The sequence below is a fragment of the Hippoglossus stenolepis genome, chromosome 18, assembly GCF_022539355.2.
Source record: "Hippoglossus stenolepis isolate QCI-W04-F060 chromosome 18, HSTE1.2, whole genome shotgun sequence".
NCBI lineage: Eukaryota > Metazoa > Chordata > Actinopteri > Pleuronectiformes > Pleuronectidae > Hippoglossus > Hippoglossus stenolepis.
The window spans coordinates 8561263-8586081 of record NC_061500.1 but is presented as its reverse complement, the minus strand read 5'-3'; the positions used below and the strand labels follow the sequence as shown (position 1 = coordinate 8586081).

General features: G+C 43.4%; 2 protein-coding genes across 2 annotated transcripts; both read left to right on the top strand.

Annotated features, from left to right (window-relative positions):
* The first annotated feature begins 571 nt into the window (after positions 1–571).
* LOC118125453 (TBC1 domain family member 10A) lies at positions 572–8052 on the top strand. Its single transcript, XM_035184023.2, has 9 exons — positions 572–1224; positions 3121–3220; positions 3535–3642; positions 3867–3973; positions 4076–4190; positions 4472–4537; positions 4860–5049; positions 5333–5487; positions 5703–8052. Exons 1-9 carry the CDS (start codon positions 1055–1057, stop codon positions 6105–6107), a joined length of 1416 nt encoding a protein of 471 aa, XP_035039914.1. The 5' UTR covers positions 572–1054; the 3' UTR covers positions 6108–8052.
* Positions 8053–19928: 11876 nt separating this feature from the next.
* Positions 19929–21975, top strand: LOC118125361 (apelin receptor B). Its single transcript, XM_035183825.2, has one exon. The coding sequence runs from the start codon at positions 19996–19998 to the stop codon at positions 21064–21066; it is 1071 nt and encodes a 356-aa protein (XP_035039716.1). The 5' UTR covers positions 19929–19995; the 3' UTR covers positions 21067–21975.
* Positions 21976–24819: the final 2844 nt, after the last annotated feature.

Genomic DNA, 24819 nt, shown 5'->3' with positions numbered 1-24819 from the left:
ATTGCCTCATACTTTTACTGCACTATATCAGGGGGAATGTATTGTGTGTGTGTGTATATATGTCATGGTTAACTTCAGAGTGAATGTAATTCCCTCTGAAACTCGATGCTGTTCATATCTAGTAACAGCAACAATTTTTCCTCTAACAAAACAACTGTCAAACGCAGCTGTGCACGCAAGACAATAGAGAATTGTGGCAGGTTGAAAGAATGCGTGTCCACCTGGCAAAGAGTGATTTCCTGTTCTTTTAGATGCCGTTCGGTTTCGACTTCAACCCTGCAGGATTTAGTTTGTAGCACTAACTGTAGGATGTGCAGCAGGAACACACAACTTCCCTGTTTGCACAGGCCGCACTCATAAGAGATGAGGGGATGGCAGAATGGACATGGATTCTCTTTAGGACAAATATGAGATTAGGTTAATAAGTTTGTACTTCTTCTCACTGCTTTTTGTTTGTATATTGTCTTTTTTTTATTTACATGTTTGAAATAAATGAAAAATGAATGAATAAAGCCTGTACCTGTATGTGCTGAGTTGAGCAGTGGGTGGCGCTGGAGAGTCGGAGGATGTTTTTGTTTACTGATGGTCTCTCACCTTCCCCTCAGCAGCAGCTATCTGTGCCAACTCAGCTAAACACTCAGCTAACTCCCATTCCCGCTGACAGCACACATTCTCTGCGTGGGTCAGCTGACACCAATGTGATGCTAGCATGTTAGCTTAGCAGCTAGCAGGAACAAACCCTAAAAGGGAACCGAGAGCGCGGAGCTTTGGCTCTTTAGCTTGACGAATAGGTGGGAATCCGCTTTGTGAGACAGCAATCGGCCAAAGGAAGAAGGAGGAAGTGGGGCCATGAGAGCGACTACCTGTTTAGCAGCAGCAGGTTAGCAGCCAGGAAGCGAGTCCTTCCTAGCAACCGCAGCCAGCCAGCTAGCTAGCCGTGACAGCGGGTTAAGCTAACAGGCGGGCATCTTCATGGAGAGCTGCGAGGTGCCGGCTGCGATCTGGGGATTAGCTCGAGGTTATGCGAACGGACTGTGAGGTAAATGTTGGTTAGATGGCAAAGACCGAGCGGGGCAATGGGCTGGACTCCGCCACAGACAAGCTGACAGACAACGGGAAGGGCGGCGGGTTTGGAGCCGAGGTAAACGGCGGTGCCATCCAGGGGGAGGACCGGGTGGATAAGTACGGATTCACCGGGGGAGCCCAGCAGAACTCCGAGGAATCGTAAGTGCAGTTTCACACACACAGACTGTATGGTTTCACAATAAAGTGTTCGGTCGCCACATGGCCGCAGTGTATTTCTCTCACTCAGCTGAACACAGGTAGAAGGTCTCTGGATCTCAGGCACATTCACACAGTGTCAATGAAACCAGTTTGTTATTACTGGGACCAACAGTTTGTCATTTCATATATATTCAGTAAACTCAGAGTGTGGATGAAGCTGATTATCCTAATATATAGAAGGACAGGCTTAAATTCAATAATAATCAATTAATGATCTATTTTTTCTTATCAATAACAGAACAAAAGTCCAATATGAACATAGATATTGGTGAAATACTTTATTGTCCTACCTCAGATTTGTAAAATGTTTTGGTGTTTATCAAGTGTTTTTCATTCTCTGCCCATAAAGAGTTTAAACCCACAACCTTCACTTGGGAGCAAAAATCAGCTAATAAATTAAAAAAAGAATAATGTGACATTTATCGTGCTGATTATCGATATCACCTGATATGAACAGTTTTATCTTGACATGATCTTTGGCCCTAAGTCACAGCTTCGTCTCTTGTCACCTGGACCAGCGGGGACCAACCTTATTGCTTTGTGAATCTTCAAAGTTAATCAAAGTCCACTTTCCGTGTCACGGCTTCCATACGTTTATCGGTTATGAGCACATAGGAGAACTGTTTCCTTTTAGTTTCCTTCTTTTTTTAGAAGCAGGAAGGGACCTGTTATTTAAATATAAAAAAGATAAGAAAAGAGGAACAAGTTTACAAAATAATGTGTTTATATGTTTGTTTTCTTTCTCCCAATCTTAATTCATTTGGGAGCCGTCAGGCTGGAAACCACAGAGCGACACCACTGTCATTCCCTTTTTAAAGTCTTATCAGCCCATATTCATTGTTTCCACCTTCCTTATTCAAGGTTTCTCTTTCACTAAACACGAGAGACCACATTAATCATGTGCTTGACTCTCCATATCAATTTGTTTTACTGATTCTTGTCACTTGTTTCCTGTTGGACTCTGAGGTCCTCTGGCTAAACCTGTTTGGTGTTTCACTGTTTTGGTCTGTGGTTGCCAACCGGATAGTCGTGATCCCTGTTCGGGTTTCAAAATAAATCTGATTGGCCATTAGGTGATTAATGAGAAACAATCAAGGCAAATTGCTATAATCAAAATCATGTTTATTTTTCAGATGTTTCTATATTAATCATCTAACGTTATTAGTCAGTGAATGACATGTTGGGTAGTGAACAGACGTTGCTGTGTTTTAAGGCAAAGAGGTTCTGCTCCGGCCTCCCTCTGAAAGGAAACTTAACGTTCTGCCTCAGAGGCCATTTGAAGTCTTTCACATTCAGACCTGGACCACATCCTGCTTTGTTATTTGTTCCTATACAGCTGATTTTTAACTTAAAGCTTGAAAATTGTGCTGCACTTGATTTGTCTTGTGCTGGCAAATATAACTATAAAAGTAACAGACTCAAGTTTGATTTATTATTCCGTGTTTATAACTGATTTACAACTTGTGATCTGTCCCGAGCTATTGTATTGAAAGGTGTGACACGCAGCCCAGGCAAATGCCAGCTCTGATCTTTAGTTTAACTGTTGTGAAATGAGGTATAAGAGCAGAAGGTTGAAGGGAACTGAACTAAGGGAAAGTTCTCCCATAGCTTCCTGTTTTCCTTTGTACTTCGTTGGCGATGGGCAAGTGTTCCACTGTTTGGTCTGAGGGTACGTTTCCTGTGTGGACAAGGAAGAGAAGAGGCACTGCACGCCACCCTCGGAGATTCCCCTGTAATAAGCACAGGGAGGTGACACAGTACAGCACGACTGCTGTCAGTCTGGATTAAAAATAATTTGTTTGTCTCTTGTCATAACATTTACTCCTTTCGCCACAGTGCAGAAGAAATCCCCATCGAGGTGCTGAGACAGAGGGAGGCAAAATGGCTGGATATGCTCAACAACTGGGACAAGTGGATGGCCAAAAAACACAGGAAGGTCGGCAGTGATTTTTAAATTATGTGTGTTACATATTAGCAATAATGGTAAAGAGCAATTTGCCTCAGCATGAAGATAGTTTATGTGCCATGTTTCAGTTTTTGTAAATGTTTATTTTGTTAACTTGAACACTTTCTACTGTGTTTACTATGATTTTGTGGGTTTTTTCTGTTTTTGTGAGAAACTGCAGCAATACAATTTTACTAACTGTGTGAATATTAGGAGTACATGTAATATTTCATATAGTCAAGGGGAAAAACAAAGGAAAAGTCTGTGTTCCTCTCTACATGAACTGTGCATGTGTTGAATGACAGGTGAAAGAGCGCTGTCAAAAGGGGATCCCTCCATCGCTGCGTGGCCGGGCCTGGCTCTACCTCACTGGGGGGAAGGTGAAAAGGGAGCAAAACAAAGGCAGATTCCAGGTCAGTGACACATGTGAGGTCGCAGTTGTGAGTATTTTCCAAAATGCAAATAATCTATACCCATATTACATGTACGTAAAAGTATAGATGCATGACATAATGTGTGGTGCAAGACTTATAACTTCCCTGAGATTCAGAGCTACTTTTATTTTAGTGGGCTTGTCAAAAGAAGCCGAAGGGAAATCACTCAAAAGTTGAATGTTTAAAAAAATCTGTATCTCCAGGAACTTGACGATCAGTCAGGAGATCCCAAATGGGTAGACATCATCGAGAGGGACCTCCATCGGCAGTTTCCCTTCCACGAAATGTTTAAAGCAAGAGGAGGTCATGGGTACGCGCTGCCATCTGAAGTATCATACTTCCCAACACTGTATTCATTTTAATGAATACACAGACGTTTATGATATTAATCTCTTTATGTTCATGCATGCAGGCAGCAGGACCTGCTCCGGGTTCTGAAGGCTTACACTTTGCATCGTCCTGATGAGGGTTATTGTCAGGCCCAGGCTCCCATAGCTGCTGTTCTCCTGATGCATATGCCGGCTGAGGTGAGCTCACACTAGACGTTCAACCTCTCCACATGTTTTTTTTTCTCTAATATAAAATAAAAAGTTCTAAACTGTTTCAACTATGGGGCAAAGAGGTCACAAAATAGTGAAAGAATGTCATGAAATAATGTAAAAGAACTATAATTGTTAAATGCTTTCCCATTAACATTTGCACTCGGTCAAAATGGTTTACTTAAATATTAATCATTGGGATTTTTGTATCTTCAAATATCATAAATGACAATAATAAATACCTGCTCTCTTTCCTTTCTTTGTCCTAGGATGCATTCTGGGTTCTTGTCCAGATGTGTGAAAAATACCTTCCAGGATACTACAGTACAGGGCTGGTATGTCATGAGAAGAGCTTGAACATGACAGTAATACTTGACATTACACGTTCATAGTGTTAATGACACTGGGTTTCTGAAGACAACATTTCTGCCACTGAATCTTTGAATTTCTCAGGCCAGTGTGTCGCTGCTTGATACACCAACAACCTAACGACTCGAGGTGGTGACCAGGCCACAAGGACGAGATAATCACACAATCAGCTTAGGCAGAGAGAGGATAGTCTGTTCCCTCTTTCTCTCTCTCTCTCTCGCTCTCTTTCTCTTTCTCTCTTTCTCTTTCTCTTCCTTCACTGGTCGCTGTTCCATGTCGTCTCCACAGGAGGCGATCCAGCTGGACGGGGAGATCCTGTACGCTCTGCTGCGGCGGGTGTCTCCTGCGGCCCACGGTCACCTGAAGAAGCACAAGCTGGAGCCCATCCTGTGCATGACCGAGTGGTTCATGTGCGCCTTCTCTCGCACTCTGCCGTGGGCCTCGGTGCTGCGCGTCTGGGATATGTTCCTCTTTGAGGGTGAGATGACACGGCTCTCACATAACTCACTGATATGTTCATATAGCATGAAGTGAGAAGTAGGACATTTATTAAAAGGGTGTTTCAGCAATGTAACAGATGAAGCAAGTTTTACATTTGGCCAGCATTTTGGTCAAAATTTAATCTTTTAATTTCAATAATTTCATGAACTTCCTCCCCTTTAGTTGTACTTGTAAAGCAGCAGAGCATGAACAGTGTTATGATTTGTTCCTTAAATATGAGTGCAAGCCCCTTCTTTAGCTGCGTCTGATGCCTCTCTCAGGAGTGAAGATCGTGTTCAAGGTGGGCCTGGTTCTCCTGAAAAGCATGCTGGGATCCCAGGAGAAACTGAAGTCCTGCCAAGGTCTCTATGAAACAATGGAGCTGCTCCGAGCCATACAGCCGCAGTACATGCAAGAAAGGTTCCTGGTGCACGAGGTACTGTTAAACTTGCTGTCTTCATCTGTTTTACTTTTTATTGTTTTGACTCAGCAACTAATACACACTCAGAATTTCCTGTAGGTGCAGGAGTGTTGCTTGGACTTTGCCCTTCCATTGTTGTGTTCGTGATGAAGAAAAAACGTTCACGTGTAATCTGCTGGAAAACCCTGACATCACCTCACGTTCACATTTATTCTGTCCCCGTGTCTCAGATTATAGAGCTATCCGTGTCTGAGAAAGACATCGAGAGGGAGCACCACGCTCAGCTGCGGCATTGGAAGGAGAGTCACGGAGATCTACACTGCAAGTCCCCTCCCAGGATGCATGGTGCCAAGGCCATCATGGCTGCCGAGCCGCCGAGCCGGCAGGACCTGAGACAGAGGCCCACGATCATCGTTGAGTCTCCGCTGGCGCCCACCGCAGACAAGGTGCAGGCCGAGGACGCAAAGGGAAGAAGAAAGGCTAACAGGGAACAGCAGAAAAAAACAATCCCAGCGCCACAGGAGACACATAATCCATATCCTCCTCCCAGTGACCCCTCACCTCTGCTCAAACCCGTGACCTTACAAGAGTCCAAAGAGAGTCTGAGCAGCGCAGAGCATGACACTTACCTGTAGCAGGGTAAGTTTCACACCAGTTTACATACACAAACCATTCCATATAGCCTTCACTGACTCAGCAGCTTTCAGGCATAGAGACATGACAAACCTCCATCACTTAGTGTGAGAACATTTATATTTTTACGGTCATTACACTCCAAGAAAAGTTTTGAATTTAAAGGTTTTTTTGAACGGTTGGAAACGTAAAAAATTACATTTTCAATTATGACAAAAATTGCTTTAATTCAGGTTGATATTAACCTTAGTAGTACAGTCATGGCTGTATTTTTTTAAAACCCAGTGGCACTCAAAACAGTATGAGTGCCAGGGAGCAACAGCAGGTGGCGACTGTGTGCACTTTTCAACACGTCTGTGAGGTTTATCTGAGTGGGACTATCAGCATCATATGACTGAACATGTAGGATTTCACTCAGAATCTCCACTGTTAAAAGCTACTGCTGCTATTTCCTCAATGTAAAGCTCTGATTCTCTCCTCTGTCACATATGAAGTTTGATTTAGTCTTAATCGATGAGATCTTTCCTGGAGCACTTTGCCTTTCTAGTCTTCCTCTTTGCCTGCGTTAGTCGCTATGTTGCCAACACAGAGATTTGTATTCATCCGGCTTTGCCAGACGCTGTCGCTCTTTACAAATTTGCAGACACAAAGTTTAAGAGCGCGTCTGTTTTGCACGGTCTGGTGACTGTTATGATGCATCTGTGAGTTTGAACACTTGAGGGTGCTGTGAGATTAGCTCTGATGCCACAGCAGCGACCAGCAGAAATCCAATGAGAAGAAGAACTGTTAAAAGCGGAGTGACTCTCAAATGAAGGGGGGAAAGGTGTGCAGGGATATTTTATGCCACTAAGCCAAAGATTTTTATTGCATATCTTTCAAAATGTATATTTTCGAAACAGTTTATTCAATTATATTGTCGTACAGTATTTAATTTGTGTCAATTTGGGAGAGCTTATAGGGTTTATATTTATGTAATGAATGAGCTATGTTGAAGAACGCTAAGACAGAGCTGTTTTGTACAATCTTGTTAAAGGGTTAGCAGATCTTATACGTATATTTTTCTGATGATATTGGGAGATTGTTTATTTTGTTGCGGTCTGAGAATCTAAACTTTTTAATGCTCAAAAAGTTCAATATTTTCCTTGTTTTTGTTTTAGTCCTAAAACCACCAAGAAATCCCAATTTTTCCACAATTGAAAGAATCTGCAAACTAAATATGAAGTCTCAAGTATTTTCCAAATGCTAAGCTGTTGTTGACTGACAAACTCGGTTATGTGATATTCATGCCTCAATATGATTTGTGGGATTTTTCTCTGCACTTCCATGCAAAGGAATTTTGGGAAGACGTCAGCGAGCCATAAACTTTGAATAATAACCAAATGAAGAAATGGTTTGAGAGGAAGTGGATTCATATGCACTCAGCAGTTAATAGTTCCATTCCTGAAAATTCAGTTGGTGTCAAAATCTTTATGAGTAATGAAAAATGGTTATGTGTTGATTTAAAAAATATTTTGTTTATAAATATAAATATATGCTACGGGTTTATTTTTGGGTGGTTTAGGAAGCACTGTTTCTCTGCCATGTTCTCTGAAGCTTTTGATATTTAGATTTAAAACATGTAGTTCTAATCTGTCGCAAGAACACGACATGCATTCTAAGAGTTTTTACTCCGCGTTTTCTGCTCTGTCATGTAGATGGTGCCACTGAGCTTCATCCAGAGATTATTATAAAACTGTCGAGTTACTATGAAGGATCCACAGATGTGCTTTGCTATCCAAAACCTTAGATTGTTTTGGTAAGATTTTGTATTAAAGTATAACACTGACTTAGCTAGGGGCTCGTACATTTGCAATTTCTGCTGTTTTAATCAGTATATAGGACTTTTTTTCTGTGATTTGATATGTTTTTGTACCAAATTACATTTAAATCAATAAATGAATGAAAACATTTCTTGGATTTTTGCATATCTGTCATATTTCCCATTTTTACAGCCGGTTTCCTCTCTTTTTCCCCGCATCTTCTATGAAACAAAGAAAACCAGACAAGGGACGAAGTGCCACACAGACTGCGCTGAACGAGCAGGATTTCAATACACCCTGTGTTATCATTCAGCGCCCTCGCACCCGCCCTCACGCACCCACACTGCAGCACACTTCCTCTGACACCTGTTTCTCCGGCTCTTTCAGCTCTTTGAGGAATTTGCATCTCAAATAGGTCGAATTCCCACAGCGTCTCACCCAGCCATTTGCCTTTGGTGACTGAATGGAGTGTATACAGGCCTCCTTCTTCCTCGACAAGGTTCAGCTGCAGTCCAAGAACATGACAGCCAAGAATGCGCCCCCCTATATTTTAATTTACCCAAGCAGAGAAACCCCCAACACCGTTTTATTTTATTTAAGATGGATGCGTTTGGACATAATAGAATTTTTATGGCTTACCCTAAATGCTTCCGCTCATCTTCTATCTTTTGAGAATGCACAAAGATTTATATTACTCCCGACAACCGGATGACATGACACTTCTCAGTTCAACGTCCCCGAGAATCGCAGCCTCCACAGCTTTATCTATTTCTGTGACGCATTCCGTGTGTTTTGTCTGACGATGCCTGTCATTAGAGCATTTTTTTCTACTTCTGCCTCCTCTCATCATCTCCTCTGTGCCTTTCACTGTCGGTAAACAACGTCAGCTCGTCCACATAATTCAACACAACTCCCCCCTTCACCTCAATTCATCCACCCCACAACCCCACCTGTCTGTCCGTCACTCTGTGCTGGTGGTGCACGGGGGGACATTCGTGAGACCCCGAGCCGAGACTATAGGGAGGGTGTAATGGGAGACTGGCTTTATGGCTAATCTGCAGAGGAGGAGGAGGAGACGTGACCCAGACGTGCCCCCATAACCACACTCTCAGAACAGAGCTGAGCAGATTTTGTAGCCTTTGCAGAACAATAGCTTGTTGCTTCTTTGGCGTTGTGTGCAAAAACATCATGATATCTCTCGCAAGTCAGTTTTCTTTGTTGCTTTTTGCTTATTTAAAAAGTACTTTCATAATATAACATTTGAACATAGTGAGCTTTTGAGCAATGGAATAATCTTATTGAGAAAATTTAAATATTTAGTATTTTTTTGTTCTCTTTCCCTTTCGTCTCTGTTTGTTACAACCAAGTTTTTTGTATGAAGCCACGTTCACACTGGAAATAGGACTCTGTTATAAATATATACACAAGGGTCTATGTTGGTGAGAAAATGAAATATGATCCAGTCCAGTTTGAGAAAAACAGTGCATCCACGACCTCCACGAGAAAAGAAGACGTAAATTTGCAAAAAACGTAATTGCCCTGCATCTAAACATGCCAGACTCACCAGCTACAAACCCCTGTCTTTAACATGGCATAATGTTTTTGAGCAACAGTTGGCACATTGGGTTGTACCTGAAAAATATTGGAAAGCGCTATTAATGGAATTTCTCAAACAGGCATCTTTGAATTTGAATTCAGAAGCAGAAGTTCATCGACGGGACCGTCCACTTCTCAGTAACATCAGCTGCACGTGTGAAGACACAAGAAAAAAAGAATCCCATCATAATCTGCTGGGTGCCTTCATGGATAATAACATAAATACAGTTTGAAAACATACTGTATTGTCCATAAAAGTGTGTAACTGTATTCATTTGTGATGTCAGTATTCAAGACACAGTTGGAAAAAAAATGTGATGGGCATCTGCGTGCTCAGGAGGTAGAGAGGGTCGTCCACTAAAAAGAAGGTCAGTGGTTCGATCCCCAGCTCCCGCATGCCAAAGTGTCCTCGGGCAAGATGGTAAATCCTAAATTGGCCCTGATCACTGATTGGCTGAAACGATCCCTCACCAGCCACCAACCGTGTGTGTGGAAGCTGATATTTATCAATATTAATCATGGATATGCTAAAGTTGAAGTTCACATACTAACTTCTTCCAAAACTTTAAACCATTTCCTGCAGCCTTAAGAACGTTCTGTCGCTCACACTTAAGTTTTTCTCGTCAGTACAAATGACAGTTACTTTTTTTTGTTTATCCAAGCATATCTACAGTAGGTGTGAAAACCGATATCTCACACATGTGATGTCTGTTTATACACTGTAGCTGTTTATTGGGGGGGTGGGGTTGGATGATCTCATGAGGCCATATGTGTGAAGCGTCTGGGAGATTATAGTCTGGCCTCATGAGCTGCAAAGCTCCTCTAAAGCTTTTTGGTAACAAGGGCTGATGGTCTGCACCTTTATCCCCGGCCCTCCACCACCAACACCCCCACCAGCCCCCCACATGCCCTCTGCCCAAAGCTGGATTAGAAGGGGTAGAGGTCAGGGGCACGGAACAAAAAACTCCACTGTGACCTGTTTGAATGACAGTAGCTTGAATAGTTTAATTTGATTGCAGCTGCAATGGCTTTGTGTGGGTAGGGTATAAATGTATATCTTGATGTAAAAGTTTATAGTTTTATTATGTGCATTTTAATATTTTTTAGGTTGAATTATGTCGCAGGGAGTTCCCCCTCGTTCCGAGACCTCATGCATGTTCCTGTTTTGGGGGAACAGGCTTTGATGAGCAGCCTCAAGTAGCCGAGCTGCACGTGTGGGACAGGAAGCGGAGTTGGAGTGGAAGGTGTCAGGGGTCAGACAGATGCCCGTTCAATGGACGGTGGTCAGGAAGTGTGTGTGTCCTTTTATGGTTCTCCTCGGGATAACAGTAGCTGGACGCGCAGCCCTATGATGATCTCAGATCCATCAGCTTTATTTTCTGACTCTGGATTATGATTTATTAAAGGAAATTAAAACACACCCACACACATGCTCGGTTCCAGCTGGGGATTCCCCCCCCCCATCTCCTTGTGTAGCAGCTGAATGTCTTATGAATCATAAGACTCATTAGTGCATAACAACTCCAGAGCAGTGACCGAGCTGTTGTTCCCGTCAGGCGAAGGTTGTTTTGAATCTTGTTTTCTGCATCTCTCTGTTCCGCGGTGTTGCCCACGTCAGTTTTCCCTGTTCGCAGCTGATCCATCAAACAGAGCTACACACAGGCCTCTGGCTGTAAAAGATCACATCGTCCAATTATTCAGGCCACTTTCCGCTCGATTTAAGCATGTTTGAAGTCGAGCAGGCTCCTGGTTACACATTACACAAGCTCCAGGCCTCAGGTTTTCAGTTTCGGGGACCTTGCTTTGACCTTTGAACTGTTGAACGGCTCTTCTCCTTCTCTAACGGCCCCCCACTGTTGACTGTTTCAACTTCCTGTTAACGATCAAGTTTTATTTTGTAGGATTTAAGACCCTTGTGTTGTCTTTGTGTTCCTGTGTGCATGTTCTTTATGTGTTTGTTTGCTTTGTGTAGAATCTCCATTCACTTTGGCCCAAGTTTAAATGCTCTGAAATAACTTAATCGATTGAACTCTTGCAGTTACTATGTGTTGCAGTTTATTTGCAATAGTTTGTAAATGCGCTGTTGCAGAAAAGTGGACTATACGCAACTTATTGATAGTTGTTGCTGTTGAAGCTGTTAAATAACGAACTGGAATGGCACATACATCCGCCAATTTTTTTATGATTTTTTTCCCCATCTGGATCCATGGTTCCCTTGGGAAATCCTTGAAAATGTAAAAATTCCCTATCGCACAATGTTTCAAAGGGTGAAAAAGAAATCCTGGATCCGCCTCTTGATGCGGATCCTCACCAAAATTGAATAGATTCTTCCCTGACCCATATCGCATTCCTTCCACCAAGTTTCGTGGTAAACCCGTGCAGCAGTTTTTGCGTAATCCTGCTGACTTACAAACAAACAGCGAAGGAAGCATTTCCTCCTTGGTGGAGGTCATTATTGTCAATGTGCACACTTGAAATACAGAGATAGGCTTCATAACTTTTATAAAATAACTACACCAGCGGTTCTCTATGGGATAGTGTGTAACCATTGCAGTTTTTAATACAATAACAGAGGTTGAGAAGATAACTGGGAAATGTTTGATTGTCATTCAGTGGTGTATTTATCCTGCAATGCACTTTTAGAGTGTAACATGCAGTAAAATTGGTCAAATTGGTGTTTTGTTGTATAACTCATATTAGGTTGTTGATGATGCTTGCGGATCTGGATCTCGTGCCTTTGTGTCTTGCAACATTAACTTGTCTCTGTTTGCGTTGCATGTTTATCTCCTCACCGGGGCTGTTTGTTCGCTCCGTGCTGCTGTGTTGGTGTCTTTCCCACTAATCTGTATTGATCTGAAGTCACTTCCTGCCATTGTTGTGTCACATCCCCACTGTCTCCTCTCTTCCCGTCCATCCAGTCCTCTCTTTCCCCCCCGGCAAGGAAACCGGGTGCTCAGAGAGGATACACAGGGATGTGTGTGTGTGTGTGTGTGCATGTGTGTGCATGCAAGATAAAGTGGGAGACCTGCTCTGCTCCTGATAAACCAGGGCAGACTTTTACTGGGACGAGCAGATATTGATGGGGAGTGAATGGTAATGCTAACACAAACGTCTGACTGGTTGAAACAGCACGCAAGCAAAGATTTGGACGTTTTGCTTGACAGAAAAAAAGAAAAAGAAGTTGCTCAATTTTCAAAAAACACGATCTTATAATCACTTAGTGATCTTCTACATGCTTTCAGGATAGTTAGAGATACTGAGCTTTAAAGTTTTCAGCATAAATTCAGGTTTATTACAACCTAGAGCTGGGAAATAAATTAAACAAATTCAATTAACTCACATTTATGTTCTTGCACAACACGTAATATGTTGAAATAATGAAAACAGAATTATGATGACTACTAAAAAGTGTAATAATGAAAGTATTATTCACTGTGGTTACATCCGCTGTCTTGAGTGCTGAATAGAAATGTGCATTCACCATGTCCAGGAGAAAGATACTTTATTATTACCTTAAAGTGAATTTCTGTCCGTGTATGTGGTTAATACATATTTTTGTTATATGCATAGTGTTTGCAACAAGCCTTACAAGTTGTCTAGGTCTTTTATTATTTCTAAAGCAGTAAACCAAATTTGTATTTAATGGAACAACTTTCAGAACCAGCTGCAACAAAAAAGTTATATATAATCTAATTTCTTCATCAATACGTGCATTGTGTGTGTGTGTGTGTGTGTGTGTGTGTGTGTGTGTGTGTGTGTGTGTGTGTGTGTGTCAGCTCGTGACCTCGTAGCCTGTTATAATTGAGACTAATGACAAAAGCATATGAGCATCAAGACCTTTGGTTTGGAGTTACAATAGCTGATTGTGTTGCATCCAGTGTAGTCATGGGTGTTACGTATAGTGTGTGTGGACATGTAGGATTGTTGAGTGTGTGCGTGTGTGTGTGTGTGTTTGTGAGTGAGGCTTGTGTTTCAGAACTCTGTGAAGTCTGCACAGCCATAAAAAAATCCTTAAAATGGTTCCTGTTACATGTGAGGGATAAAGTCCAGCAGAGTCCTTCACACAGCTTTTAGACCTCGGTACCTCCTGTTCTCTGACTCATCACTGTTTCACACGGTTTTGTGAATAATATCAGTCCAACATCCTCTTTAGCAGCAGGAGCGCAGCAGCAGCAGAGGAAAGTTTCTCGCCTGTAGGTTGTACAGGAAGAGGAAAACGTGGTTGCCGGTTTTATTGCAGTTTTCTTTTGTCTGTGTTTATACATCAGGGAAGACCTTATCTCTATTTTTAAACGTTGTCTGGATGGGTTTGTTGAGTGCAGTGACGAGGCTTTAAACTCAGTGTCATGCAGTAAAGCAGAAGAGTGTGGGATTCCAACCGTGCACCTGAAAATGTGTTGCTTTGTCCTCCATCATAGGAGTGAACAGGACAAAATATCAAATACACGCTTTACCCCCTTTACATCATTTCTGATAGCTTCAAATGATAAAAGGAGAAATAACCGTATTTTAAAATCAAAATAATTATAGCATCACACTAATTAAATTCATCATTGTGGTAAGGACTACCTAAAATAACAGAAACCATCTTTGAGAAATTCACCTATTAGTTTAGTCCAAGTTCAATTTATCAACACGGAGGAGCCGGGCTTTTTGACCTTTATTGCAGCCAGCCACCAGGTGGCGATCGAGACCATTCGGCTTCACTTTTGGGGGAGCTGTCACGTCATGCATCTTTAAGTACGACAGTGCTTTGAGCTGGTTGCTAACATCAGCATGCTAATGATCTCAATGGCAATGCTACTATACAGATGTTTAGAAGGTATCACATGTTCACTATCTTAATTTCTTGCATGCATGCATTTCGTGAGGTGCTGGCTTGCAGACAGACATCTTTAAAACAAAATGTAAAGCCACACATTCATTATATAACAAAAAAAAGTCAAACGTTTTGGTGCTTAACAAGATCCCAAGATTCCTCATTATATATTTTAGAATTGAATGAGTTCTATAGATAATAAATACAGTGCAGAGAACTATGAACATTTTCAACACCAACATAAGTCATCCCACCATCTTTGTGAAGAAGGTTGGTGCTTGTCACTGTCACTGTTTATGTTTTACATCGTCTCTTAGCTTTAAACCTCATTATTACTCATCACCTGACTAACACTGAAAAAACTCCCAACACCAAAGTCATTGTCGGTGTAAACAGAATACGGTTGTCAGGACTCGCAGTCGCAGTGTTACCACACTGCTTCTATAAATGAAAAATGATCTTCTCTCTTTTGTTCCCTCTTCTCAGCTGCACTACGTAAAAGACAAGGAGGAGCCACCCCCCCCCCCCCACCCCTTCCTCCTGCCTTTCTCTCCTCGTACTTATATTTCCACTGGTGACCTCGAGCGCAAGTCCGCGCTATTCCTGACCGTTTCGTGAAAAAAATTTTGGATTTCCCTCTCCTGTCCTTACGTTCATATTTGATAAATATTTCTGTTCTGCTGCTCCTGACTCGGAAGATAACAACACGCTGAAAGCAGGAAGAGTCGTATCAACAGAGCCTCCCGGTCAACTGACCCACAAACACAGACCTCAAATTAGACGTCCCTGTGTCTGTAGCTGCTGATATTCTGACTGAGGAATATGCTGCTGGGCTGTAAGGTCATCTGTGTCTTTAAGTTCATGGAAATATCTTGAAACTCAATGCATGTGAGCTGATAACAAGTGAACCGTTATAATAGAGACACAAGCTCAGCAAAAAGACTGCACCGTGGCTGCTTCCTGATTGTTGATGAAGTTCATCAGATGTGTGATGAAGTAATAGGACTTCGATGGGTTTTTTTTTTTCCAGTAAAAAATATTTTAAATCGATAATTTATGAGGAGGCAAAGCAGCAGATTTATCATGTTTTCGATTTCATCCCACATTGAAATTGTGGTGTACTGATTGTTTTTATTGTGGTTTTGAGGAGTTATCTGCAAATTTTGCCAAAATGCAAACTTAAGTAGAATGACGGTGTTGCAATGATGCACTACATCCCAAATACCCTTTTCAACTTTTTTTTACTGTTTTCCTTATTTATTTGTTCTCTTTGTGCACGTAAATACACATTTTTTTCAAATTACTGTATATATTATAGTTTTCACCCCCGTCAGTTGGTCGTTTGAAGATTAAACAAAAAACTGAACAGATTTCCATGAAACCTGGTGGACGGATGAGGGATGGGTCAGAGAGGAGCTTTTTCCACTTTTTCACTGTTTCTGAGCAAATAATTAGTGGATCTTGATGAAAATAATCAGGCACCTTTAGGGGACTGATATCTATTTGTGTGTTTGCTTTGGTGCAGCTTGATCGAAGTCAAGGGGACTTTTGGGCCTTGGTGTTTCCCTGCAAAGGTTGTTATATCTGAAAATATATCTAAAAACTCTAAAAGAAAACAAAAACCCATCTGTTCAACCCAGTTTTCAGATGGATGTAAAAGTTGAGTTTAGTCTTTACTGGAGCGGTGAGAGCAGGCGTGAACGTCTTCCGTCCCCGTGGCCTTTGTGTCTGACAAGCTGGTGTCAATCACCTCGTCGTCCCTGCTGAAAGGAGCCGAGGGAGGCTAATGGAGAGGAGCAGGCGGCAACAACAACCAACTGTTCCAGCTCCCCAGCTGTGCTCGGAGTGTTAGCTTTGACAGCGCATCCAGATAATTCAAAGTTCAGATCAGACTGTTGATACGATTGGTTTGGTAAGACTGATGGCTCGGTGAGTGTTCGCCCGAGGGTCCGTCTCTCATCGCTGCTTTCAAGCTGCTCTCAGGTGATGCATTCTGACGTGCAATGTCATCGTAGAACTGGGGTATGAGTCAGAGTCGGTCGGATCGCAGCTAAAAAGCCCCGAGGAACCAGCTGTCTCGTCACAGAGGGGCTCCCCTCGTGCATGTGGTCTGCAACAGCTTAACACACACATCAAACGACTGTCAGACCCCCACAGGCCCTCACACACACACCTAAACAACAAGAACACACACCTCACGCTCTTTTGGCCCTGCAAGTATCACCAAAAACAGGCCAATAAACACACAAGGACACGATTTAAAGATCAAAAGGACGCTATGCAGCCCTGCAGACAGACTGTCACTGTAGTTTGTGTGTCTGTGTTTGTGATTGTGTGTATTTTCTGCTGTTGTGTATACCTGGAGAAGAAAGTATTCGTCTTTCTCCAGATGAGTTTGCAGCTCACTCATCGCTGATAGATGACACCTCGCTGTGGTTGAATGTTGCGCAAATCACAAGGAACGTCACGGTGTGTGGTTTACAGCGCAGGACCACACATGAGAGGACAACAACAACACAAACAACAATCGGCCTGAGACACAGGTGGGACCCGGAGGACAAACATCGGCTGAATGCTGTGGGTCTCTGGTGCTGAGGGAAGAGGTGGATGCTCTGCAAAGAGGCTCAGGATCAGTCCTATTGGAACATGTGACTCTAAGGGAGAAGTGAGAAAAATAATTGCTTACTGCCATGACAGTGTTGAGCATGAAAAAGGTCCCCATCAAATAAAAAAGGGAGATTTCATGTTTTTTCCCCAACTCCCCTGATGAGGGGATTTTGGACTAAGTGTGTGGGTGGACTTTTCATCAAGGCCTTCTGTTTTATTTAGCCGTAGATTCACATCCCCTGTCAACGAACGCAGCTAAAAACAGACTTGGGTCCCGCCAGGCTGAAGATAGGAAGCTCGCTTGATTCACTTCACTTTGCTTTTTTCCTGTTCTGCAGCACGGAGCCGGACGGACAAAGAGCTGGAAACGGACAATTAAGCGGAGCACGAGTGGGCAGAGCTTTGGGTGGAGGCACAAACACAATCACATCAGCTTGATTATCAAACACCACCAGAGCGCATCACAATAACTGGCAACAACAAACTGCTCCATGAGAGTAAATGACGCTGGAAGGAGCAGAGGGGACGGGAATCAATCCTCATCTTGGTAAACGGAGGAAGACGGAGATGAGCGGGGAGGGGAGGATGGAGGAGGCAGAGATGGGGGGGGGGGTGGAGGAAGGGATTGGAGGAAGGGATTGGAGGAGGAAAAGATTGTTGAGTGATGCAGACGTTTTGGCTATTGGTTGGTGCCCCGGCGCCACTGCTGCCGCTCTGCTGAGAGACGGAGCAGGCTGGAGAGTGAGCCGTCCCACCTGGGCCGACAAATCCAACCCGAGAGACGGGAAAGAACAGAAGGAAAAGAGGAGCGTGACTAGGGTTGCAAAATTCCGGGAATATTCAAAGTTGGAAACTTGCCATGGGAATTAACGGGAATATACGGGAATTAATGGGAATAAACTGGAAACTTTGGGGTAATTTATACTAACTGTATTTACCTTGTCATATACAGACATAAATATAAACATTTTGTTTTGTCATAAGCAGACATGCATGCAAACATTTCTAATACAAATTTTAAAAATTTCATTTTTGACTTAATCCATTTGTGCGTAGAACTCTACAGTCTCTATGTGGATCTCAGGATAGAACCCGTTCAGTGAAAACTTATCAAAACCTGCAGGAACGATGGACTTAAATATGAAAATCTGACCTCAGCAGTTTCCTTTATGTGACAGTATGTTGGAGATGAGTATTGGCGGTTTCTGAATATATTTTTACTTTAGAGGAAATGGATGTAAAGTGCAAAGGGGAAGTAGTTTTACACATAAACATCAGGTAATGGGAAGTAGTTCACAGGGGTTAAATGTCTCCTGTGGCTCAGCGGAGGAGAAAGCGATGCTGATGATGTCTTTCTTTACTTTTCTTTAACATATGAAAAACTCAAATTCAGGTTCGGAAATCATGTGTTTTTGTTCAGAGCTCCTTGGCACCGCTGTCGGCCCTTATCCCCAACAATCTTGTTTTCTTTCCAAGTTGGCATCCACCTTTTTTTTTATCCAGAGATACTGTGTTTGTTTTCTTTTTGTGCTTGTTTTTGCGCCATTCACACGCCCACACTTCTGAGATGTTCTGCAGTATTCTCACACGGACTCTCTTGGACATGCTCCTGAAAGGCGGCTGGCGGGAAAAGCTCCACAGAATGTCCAGAGCAAATGACACATACATTTGCGTTCTCACATACAGCCCCTCCGGATAATTTCAGGAGAATATCCAGAGTTCAGTACATGTCTGAAAGCAGCTTTAGTGAGGTTAAACAGGTAAATGCATTGTTCTGCAAAGCAGTTTATAGCCTAGCATTTGTTTTCTGTGTAAATCAATATAACAAGCAGAAACACAAGTACTGATAAAAATGCTCTGACCAAAAAGGATAAAAGTACTGATAAAAATGTGGAAGACGAGCTAAATTACATTATGTGCCCCAGTTGTACTTGTTTTGTCGGATACGTTTGAGTTTTAAAATTAAAGATAAGGCTTTAATAATAAAGCCAAAGCCAGATGATAAGCGCATAAACATATGATAGATCTTTAATTTGTAGTAATTTATTGTTATATCTCAGTGATTATATCATATTTTACCTCTGCCCTTAATGAATGTCTCATTTTGCATATATCAAATAGATTGTTGTTCTTTATGGGGCATGTTTAAACATTGTTTTGAACAGTGATACCAAAATGTATGTTAATGATTATCTCCACTATAAGAAAATATAGTAACATTTCTTTTAAAAAATCATTCTTACCTACATTTCTTTAATTTTAAATCATTTTAGTTAGTTTTAAAACGTTTAAATAGATTGGAAATCATATTTTGTATTTCAATTAAGGCTGGAACATCTGTCTCTTCTTGCTGAAGCTTGTATATTTTCATTTTCAGGTGTGAGGTCAAAGTTGTCTTTGTCTAACCTCCAGTTCCTCAGAGCTGAACACAAACTCTTGTCTGCAGTGTGTGGTTGCACATTGTTTGGACATGTGGGGACATGACAACAAAACACATAGAGATGTAAATGCCGCTGCCTCTTCCGTCTCAGCAAAGTGCTCCGGTGCCAGAACGACTCTCGATTGTCATTACAATTGACTGCACCTCATGAAACCTGTCATGCCCGGACTTGACTTGTGGGCCACCGTCCAAACATGTCTAATAATCAACTTTCATTCCAGGGAGGAGGGGGAAAAAAGTTTGGCAATTATAGTTGTGGTTTTGTATTTCTCTTGAAAGCCATAATTTATGCTTGAAAAACAATTTCTGAAAAATAACGTCTGGTGTTTTAACTCATGTTAAAGTGGCTTCACTTTGCAGGAGATAGTGAATATTAATGATAAGAGGAGGGTGGGTGTGTGTGTGTGTAGTGACAGAGCATGTTCCTCAGAGCAGAGAGGAGGAGGAGGAGGAGGAGGAGGAGGAGGGCAGTGGGAGGGGAGGAGAGGAGGGGGCATCCTGGGACGGTACAAGTGAAGGGGAGGGGGTATATAAAGGTCCACACATCACACATGAAGCAACAGAGCTCAGAGCTGTCAACCACTGTGGACATACCAGACTTTTATCCAAAGGGAAAGCAGACAATAGAGATGGAGTCAACTGAAGGTACCTATGATTACTATGAGTACGACGAGTCGGAGAACTCCACCATGTGTGACTACTCGGAGTGGACCCCCTCTTACTCCGTCATCCCGGTGCTCTACATGCTCATCTTCATCCTCGGTCTCTCCGGGAACGGGGTGGTCATCTTCACCGTGTGGAGGGCGCAGGGGAAGCGGCGCGCAGCGGACGTCTACATCGGGAACCTGGCCCTGGCTGACCTCACCTTCGTGGTCACGCTGCCCCTGTGGGCCGTGTACACCGCCATGGGCTACCACTGGCCCTTCGGGGTGGCCCTGTGCAAGATCAGCAGCTACGTGGTGCTGCTCAACATGTACGCCAGCGTCTTCTGCCTCACCTGCATGAGCTTCGACCGCTACCTGGCCATCGTGCACTCGCTGTCCAGCAACCAGCTGCGCTCCCGCGGCCACACGCGGGGCTGCCTCATCGGCATCTGGATGCTGTCCGGGGTCCTCGCCGCGCCCACCCTGCTGTTCCGCACCACCAAGGACGACCCCAGCACCAACCGCACCTCCTGCGCCATGGACTTCAGCCTGGTGTTGACCACCAAGGAGGAGGAGAACCTGTGGATCGCCGGCCTCAGCATCTCCTCCTCGGCGCTGGGCTTCCTCCTGCCCTTCCTGGCCATGATGGTGTGCTACGGCTTCATCGGCTGCACCGTCACCCGCCACTTCAACACCCTGCGCAAGGAGGACCAGCGCAAGAGGAGGCTGCTGAAGATCATCACCACGCTGGTGGTGGTGTTCGCCGCCTGCTGGACGCCCTTCCACCTGGTGAAGAGCGCGGACGCCCTCTCCTACCTGGACCTGTTCCCCGCCACCTGTGCCTTCCTGCGCTTCCTGCTGCTGGCCCACCCGTACGCCACCTGCCTGGCCTACATCAACAGCTGCCTCAACCCCTTCCTCTACGCCTTCTTCGACCTGCGCTTCAGGTCCCAGTGCCTGTGCCTCCTCAACCTGAAGAAGTCCCTGCACGCCAGCCCAGCCAGCTCCCTGTCCTCCCAGAAGACAGAGGCCCAGTCCCTGGCCACCAAGGTGTGACGTCTGCTGGGGGGCCCAGAGGCATGCTGGGGAAGAGGTGAAAGATGCAGGACAATGCAGGTGAATCAGAACTGTGCAGCTGATGGGTGCTTCCTCACAGGTCGTCCAGGGAGTCATCCTCCGACCCCCCCTCTGTGGACTACAAGGTGACCGTCAGGCTTGTGGATTTTGGGTCCCGCCACACCCCAGCTCCTACTTTCAGCTGCAGGGAGACAAAACTGTACCAAGGGACCAAGAAATGAAATGATTTATATTTTTTTTTTGAAAAAGTGGAATGTATTTTTAAAAAACAGGACAACACACTCATGAGTTCCTCTCAGTTCTCCCATGTGGACTTGATGCAAAGTGCTGAGCTTTGAACTCTGAAACCCTGTCGTCAAATACTCATACATGTGCCCCCTGCTGTTCGTGTTTTCATTTGTAAGCACTTGAGGTGTGAAACCCACCAGACCGTCCCGCTCTCCAGCTCCAGTCTGTAGTATCTGCATCACAGCCAGCAGTGTAGAGAGTGTGTGTATGTGTGTGTGTGTGTGTGTGTGTGTGTGTGTAGGAAGGATGTGCCAGTCGGTGAGAGGTGTTCGAGTGTGATAAGGGTGTTGTAAGGAGAGACGGGGAAGGGCTGGGAGTCCCCAGACAGACAGACAGACAGACAGATGGCAGCTGACAAATGTTTTCAGGCTGGTGCAGGGCCCAATTAAAAGGTGACTGCTTCGACAGTCTGTTGGTGTGTGTGTGTGTGTATATGTGTGTGTGAAGGAATGAGTTTGCGTGTGTGTTGATCGTCAGACTGACAATGAATTTGCTCCTGACAAATACATGAAAGCATTTTTTGTGAATACACAGTATTTTGAATCCAATGTCTATGATTTTGTAATAAAACAGGAAAAAAAATGGTGCTTAAAAACAAAACTCCTCTCTCTGGTGTCCCTCTGTTACTTGTGATGGTTAAGTCTGGTCGCTGGAATGTATTTTCTCCCATCCAGTGAATGTACTTCTTCCTGTTGGTGCTGCGGAGGGGGGGAGGCAGTCCAACAACCATTGTGTTCTGCAGGGCCCGAGAATCAAAGCATGCGTCTCTGCAGGAAATGCACGTTGGACTTCTATTTCCTCCTCCTGATGTATTTGTTTCTTCTGCTCTCCCGACAATCAGCGAGCACAAACAATCAGCGAGCACAAAAGTTCCTAAATTGGATCAAGCACGGGACGTTTGGCTTTGTCCCAGAAGTCTTAGGGTTAATTACCACAACTGCTAGAAAGAGTCCCAACCCACATTTTAAACATCAAACTCTGCTGTGTTACAATCAAATGTATTGTTTTCAGCAAACAAAAACCACAGCAGGTCGTTGAGCTTTAAATTAGAATTCAGTGATTAACCAATTCTGACCGTAATGAGCTTTTTACAGGATATATTCAGCAACAGCAGGGAGACGGGGGGATTGGATAAATCCTCGCTCACTGATTTGCAGTGGGAGTCGACTCACTGTGCCTGTGTAATACCTGTTGATGAGAGGGGCTTAGTCCAAATCAGTCACAATTACAGAAGTACAATTACAGAGGGCCTTTTTTTTCTCCCCCAGGGGCCTCAATGTGACCAACGCTGAACTCCTCCTGGAGAGAAGAAGTGCATCTGCATCTTTAATGCTGGGACAGGTGACGTCTGAAGGCTCTCACGTCACGTGAAAGAGAGAGAAATGCAACAGCTGCTGCGACCTTCCCTCGGCCTCCTCCTCCTTCACCACCACGGTCTCAGCTCCCCTTAATCTGATCCCAGCCGGGAGGCGCAAACACAGACATGCAAAGCAAAAACCTGTGTTAAATAGATCTTCCAAGCTGAGTCTAGAAAGTTTTTATGTAACACGCTAACATAAAAGCATTAAAAATAGGCAGAGGTGAATTGAATTAGCTCTGTCCAGCCATCTGGAGCCTGCACATGTTTTATTGGTGAAACAACATACAGTACATTTTAAAATGCCATGCAGCGGCTAGTTTTTTTCTTTTTTACAAGATGACATGTCACATTATCCTCCACCTGTCAGCATCAAAGTCAAAGCCCTCTCTGTAAGACAATCTGGATAGATTATTTTCATGGTTTTCAAGTTTTATGAAGCCGATGCGATCGTGTTACCAAAGATTTCATGGCACGAACTTTGCCCAGCCAAAGCTGCCCCGAGAGAGAGAGGGGAAAAGATTTATACCCTTTGGTCCTCGTCAGGCCGGGTGCCTGTCTGCAGAGAGCACTGGCTGTTCAGAAATGATTTCACAAATGTTTTTCATTCCTCTGTAATAACAGAGTGTGAAAATGAAGTGTGTCTACACTGGCAGCAGCGTTGCCGCGGGGTATAAACAGTACTAGCTCCATTTCCAAGACGTGACAAACAACAAGAACATCTCCAGGAAAAAAATCACAAACAAAAGAAGATGACGTGAACCGTTCTTTTTGCAATATTTAGTAAATAACATTGATCACTGTATTGGTAATGTGGTGGTTGTGATTGTTGGAGACTGTCTCTGCAAACACAACTGCTCTTGTTGACTGAAAACACACCTGAGGGGGGAAATTAAAGCTCCATGAAATGAACCAACTCAAACCACTAATGACTATTATGTCCATAATAGTATCTTGTTGACAACGGTTAACATCTGATACAACTGTATTTTTATTCACTAACTGAATGTTGTCCAGCTGCTTTCAGACATGCACTGAACTCCTCCGGGACTTTCTCCGGAGGAGGCGTATGTGTGACCGCAAATGTCCAAGTGAGAGCCTCCAGACTTTCTGCAGACTTTCTCCGGCCAGTCCCCCGGGTATAAAGTCCGGAGGAGCCGAAAACAAATAACTCTGCGTGCAAAAGCGGAGCCAAACACGTAGAAGACACTGATGAAGATGTCAACAGAGCTTTTAGTGATGAGGGCCGATGTTGGTGTTGATGTACTGTGAACACAAACAGGCGATCTCTGCAGTAGAATTAATTTGTTCCATTCTGTCTCTGTCTGCTGCACCAACCCTGAGTGGAGAACCTCTCGCTGCATGGCTCATGTGTGAAAGGAAACCTCTGGAGAAAATCCAGAACCAATTCTAACCACTAAATATCTTTTAAATTATCCTTATCAAACAGAAGTTATGTAAAACTGTAAATGTGTGTAGATCTTTGTTTCACAAGATAGACTGTATAGTTTCTGCAAATACAAGTCGCTGTAAACTTTTACTGTCGTTTTTCCATTTGTGTAAATTAATTAAGTACATACTCAAGTATTGTACTTCACTACATTCTTAAAGTACTTTGCCTACAGACTATTATTTACAGCTACTACATACCTCGATTCTATTACAGAGGGAAATACTGCACTTTTAATGGTACTGCATTTGTTTGATTCTGTCATATCACAACATGTACAAAATGAAACAACCAGCACAGCATTAAACAGATCCTTACAGGTTTTTAAAAAAAGAAGTTATATTTGATAATATAAAATTTGTGTGCATATTAGGGAATATTTCATTGTTGGTTCTTTTTTGAAGCCTTTATTGAAAAATGTTCATCGAAGCAACTGACAGAGGTTTTAAAATAAAGCCGACAGATGCACTGAAGGCTGTGAAAGATGAGAGCTCTTCCAGCTTGAAATCACCACTTTCCAAAATGTGATTAAATGGTTTTCAATGGCAGTTAAAGGGAAGATCTGGAGGATTAAGAAATAAAATGTGAGGAGGCCGACAGTGTAGCATTAATGCACAAGTAACAGCTGTGGGTTCAA

Coding starts and splice junctions, on each gene's coding strand:
- LOC118125453 (XM_035184023.2), top strand. CDS start 1,055: ATGGCAAAGACCGAGCGGGGCAATGGGCTGGACTCCGCCACAGACAAG. Junction 4,191..4,471: donor TGATGCATATGCCGGCTGAG/GTGAGCTCACAC, acceptor TCTTTGTCCTAG/GATGCATTCTGGGTTCTTGT. Junction 5,488..5,702: donor AAAGGTTCCTGGTGCACGAG/GTACTGTTAAAC, acceptor CCCGTGTCTCAG/ATTATAGAGCTATCCGTGTC.
- LOC118125361 (XM_035183825.2), top strand. CDS start 19,996: ATGGAGTCAACTGAAGGTACCTATGATTACTATGAGTACGACGAGTCG.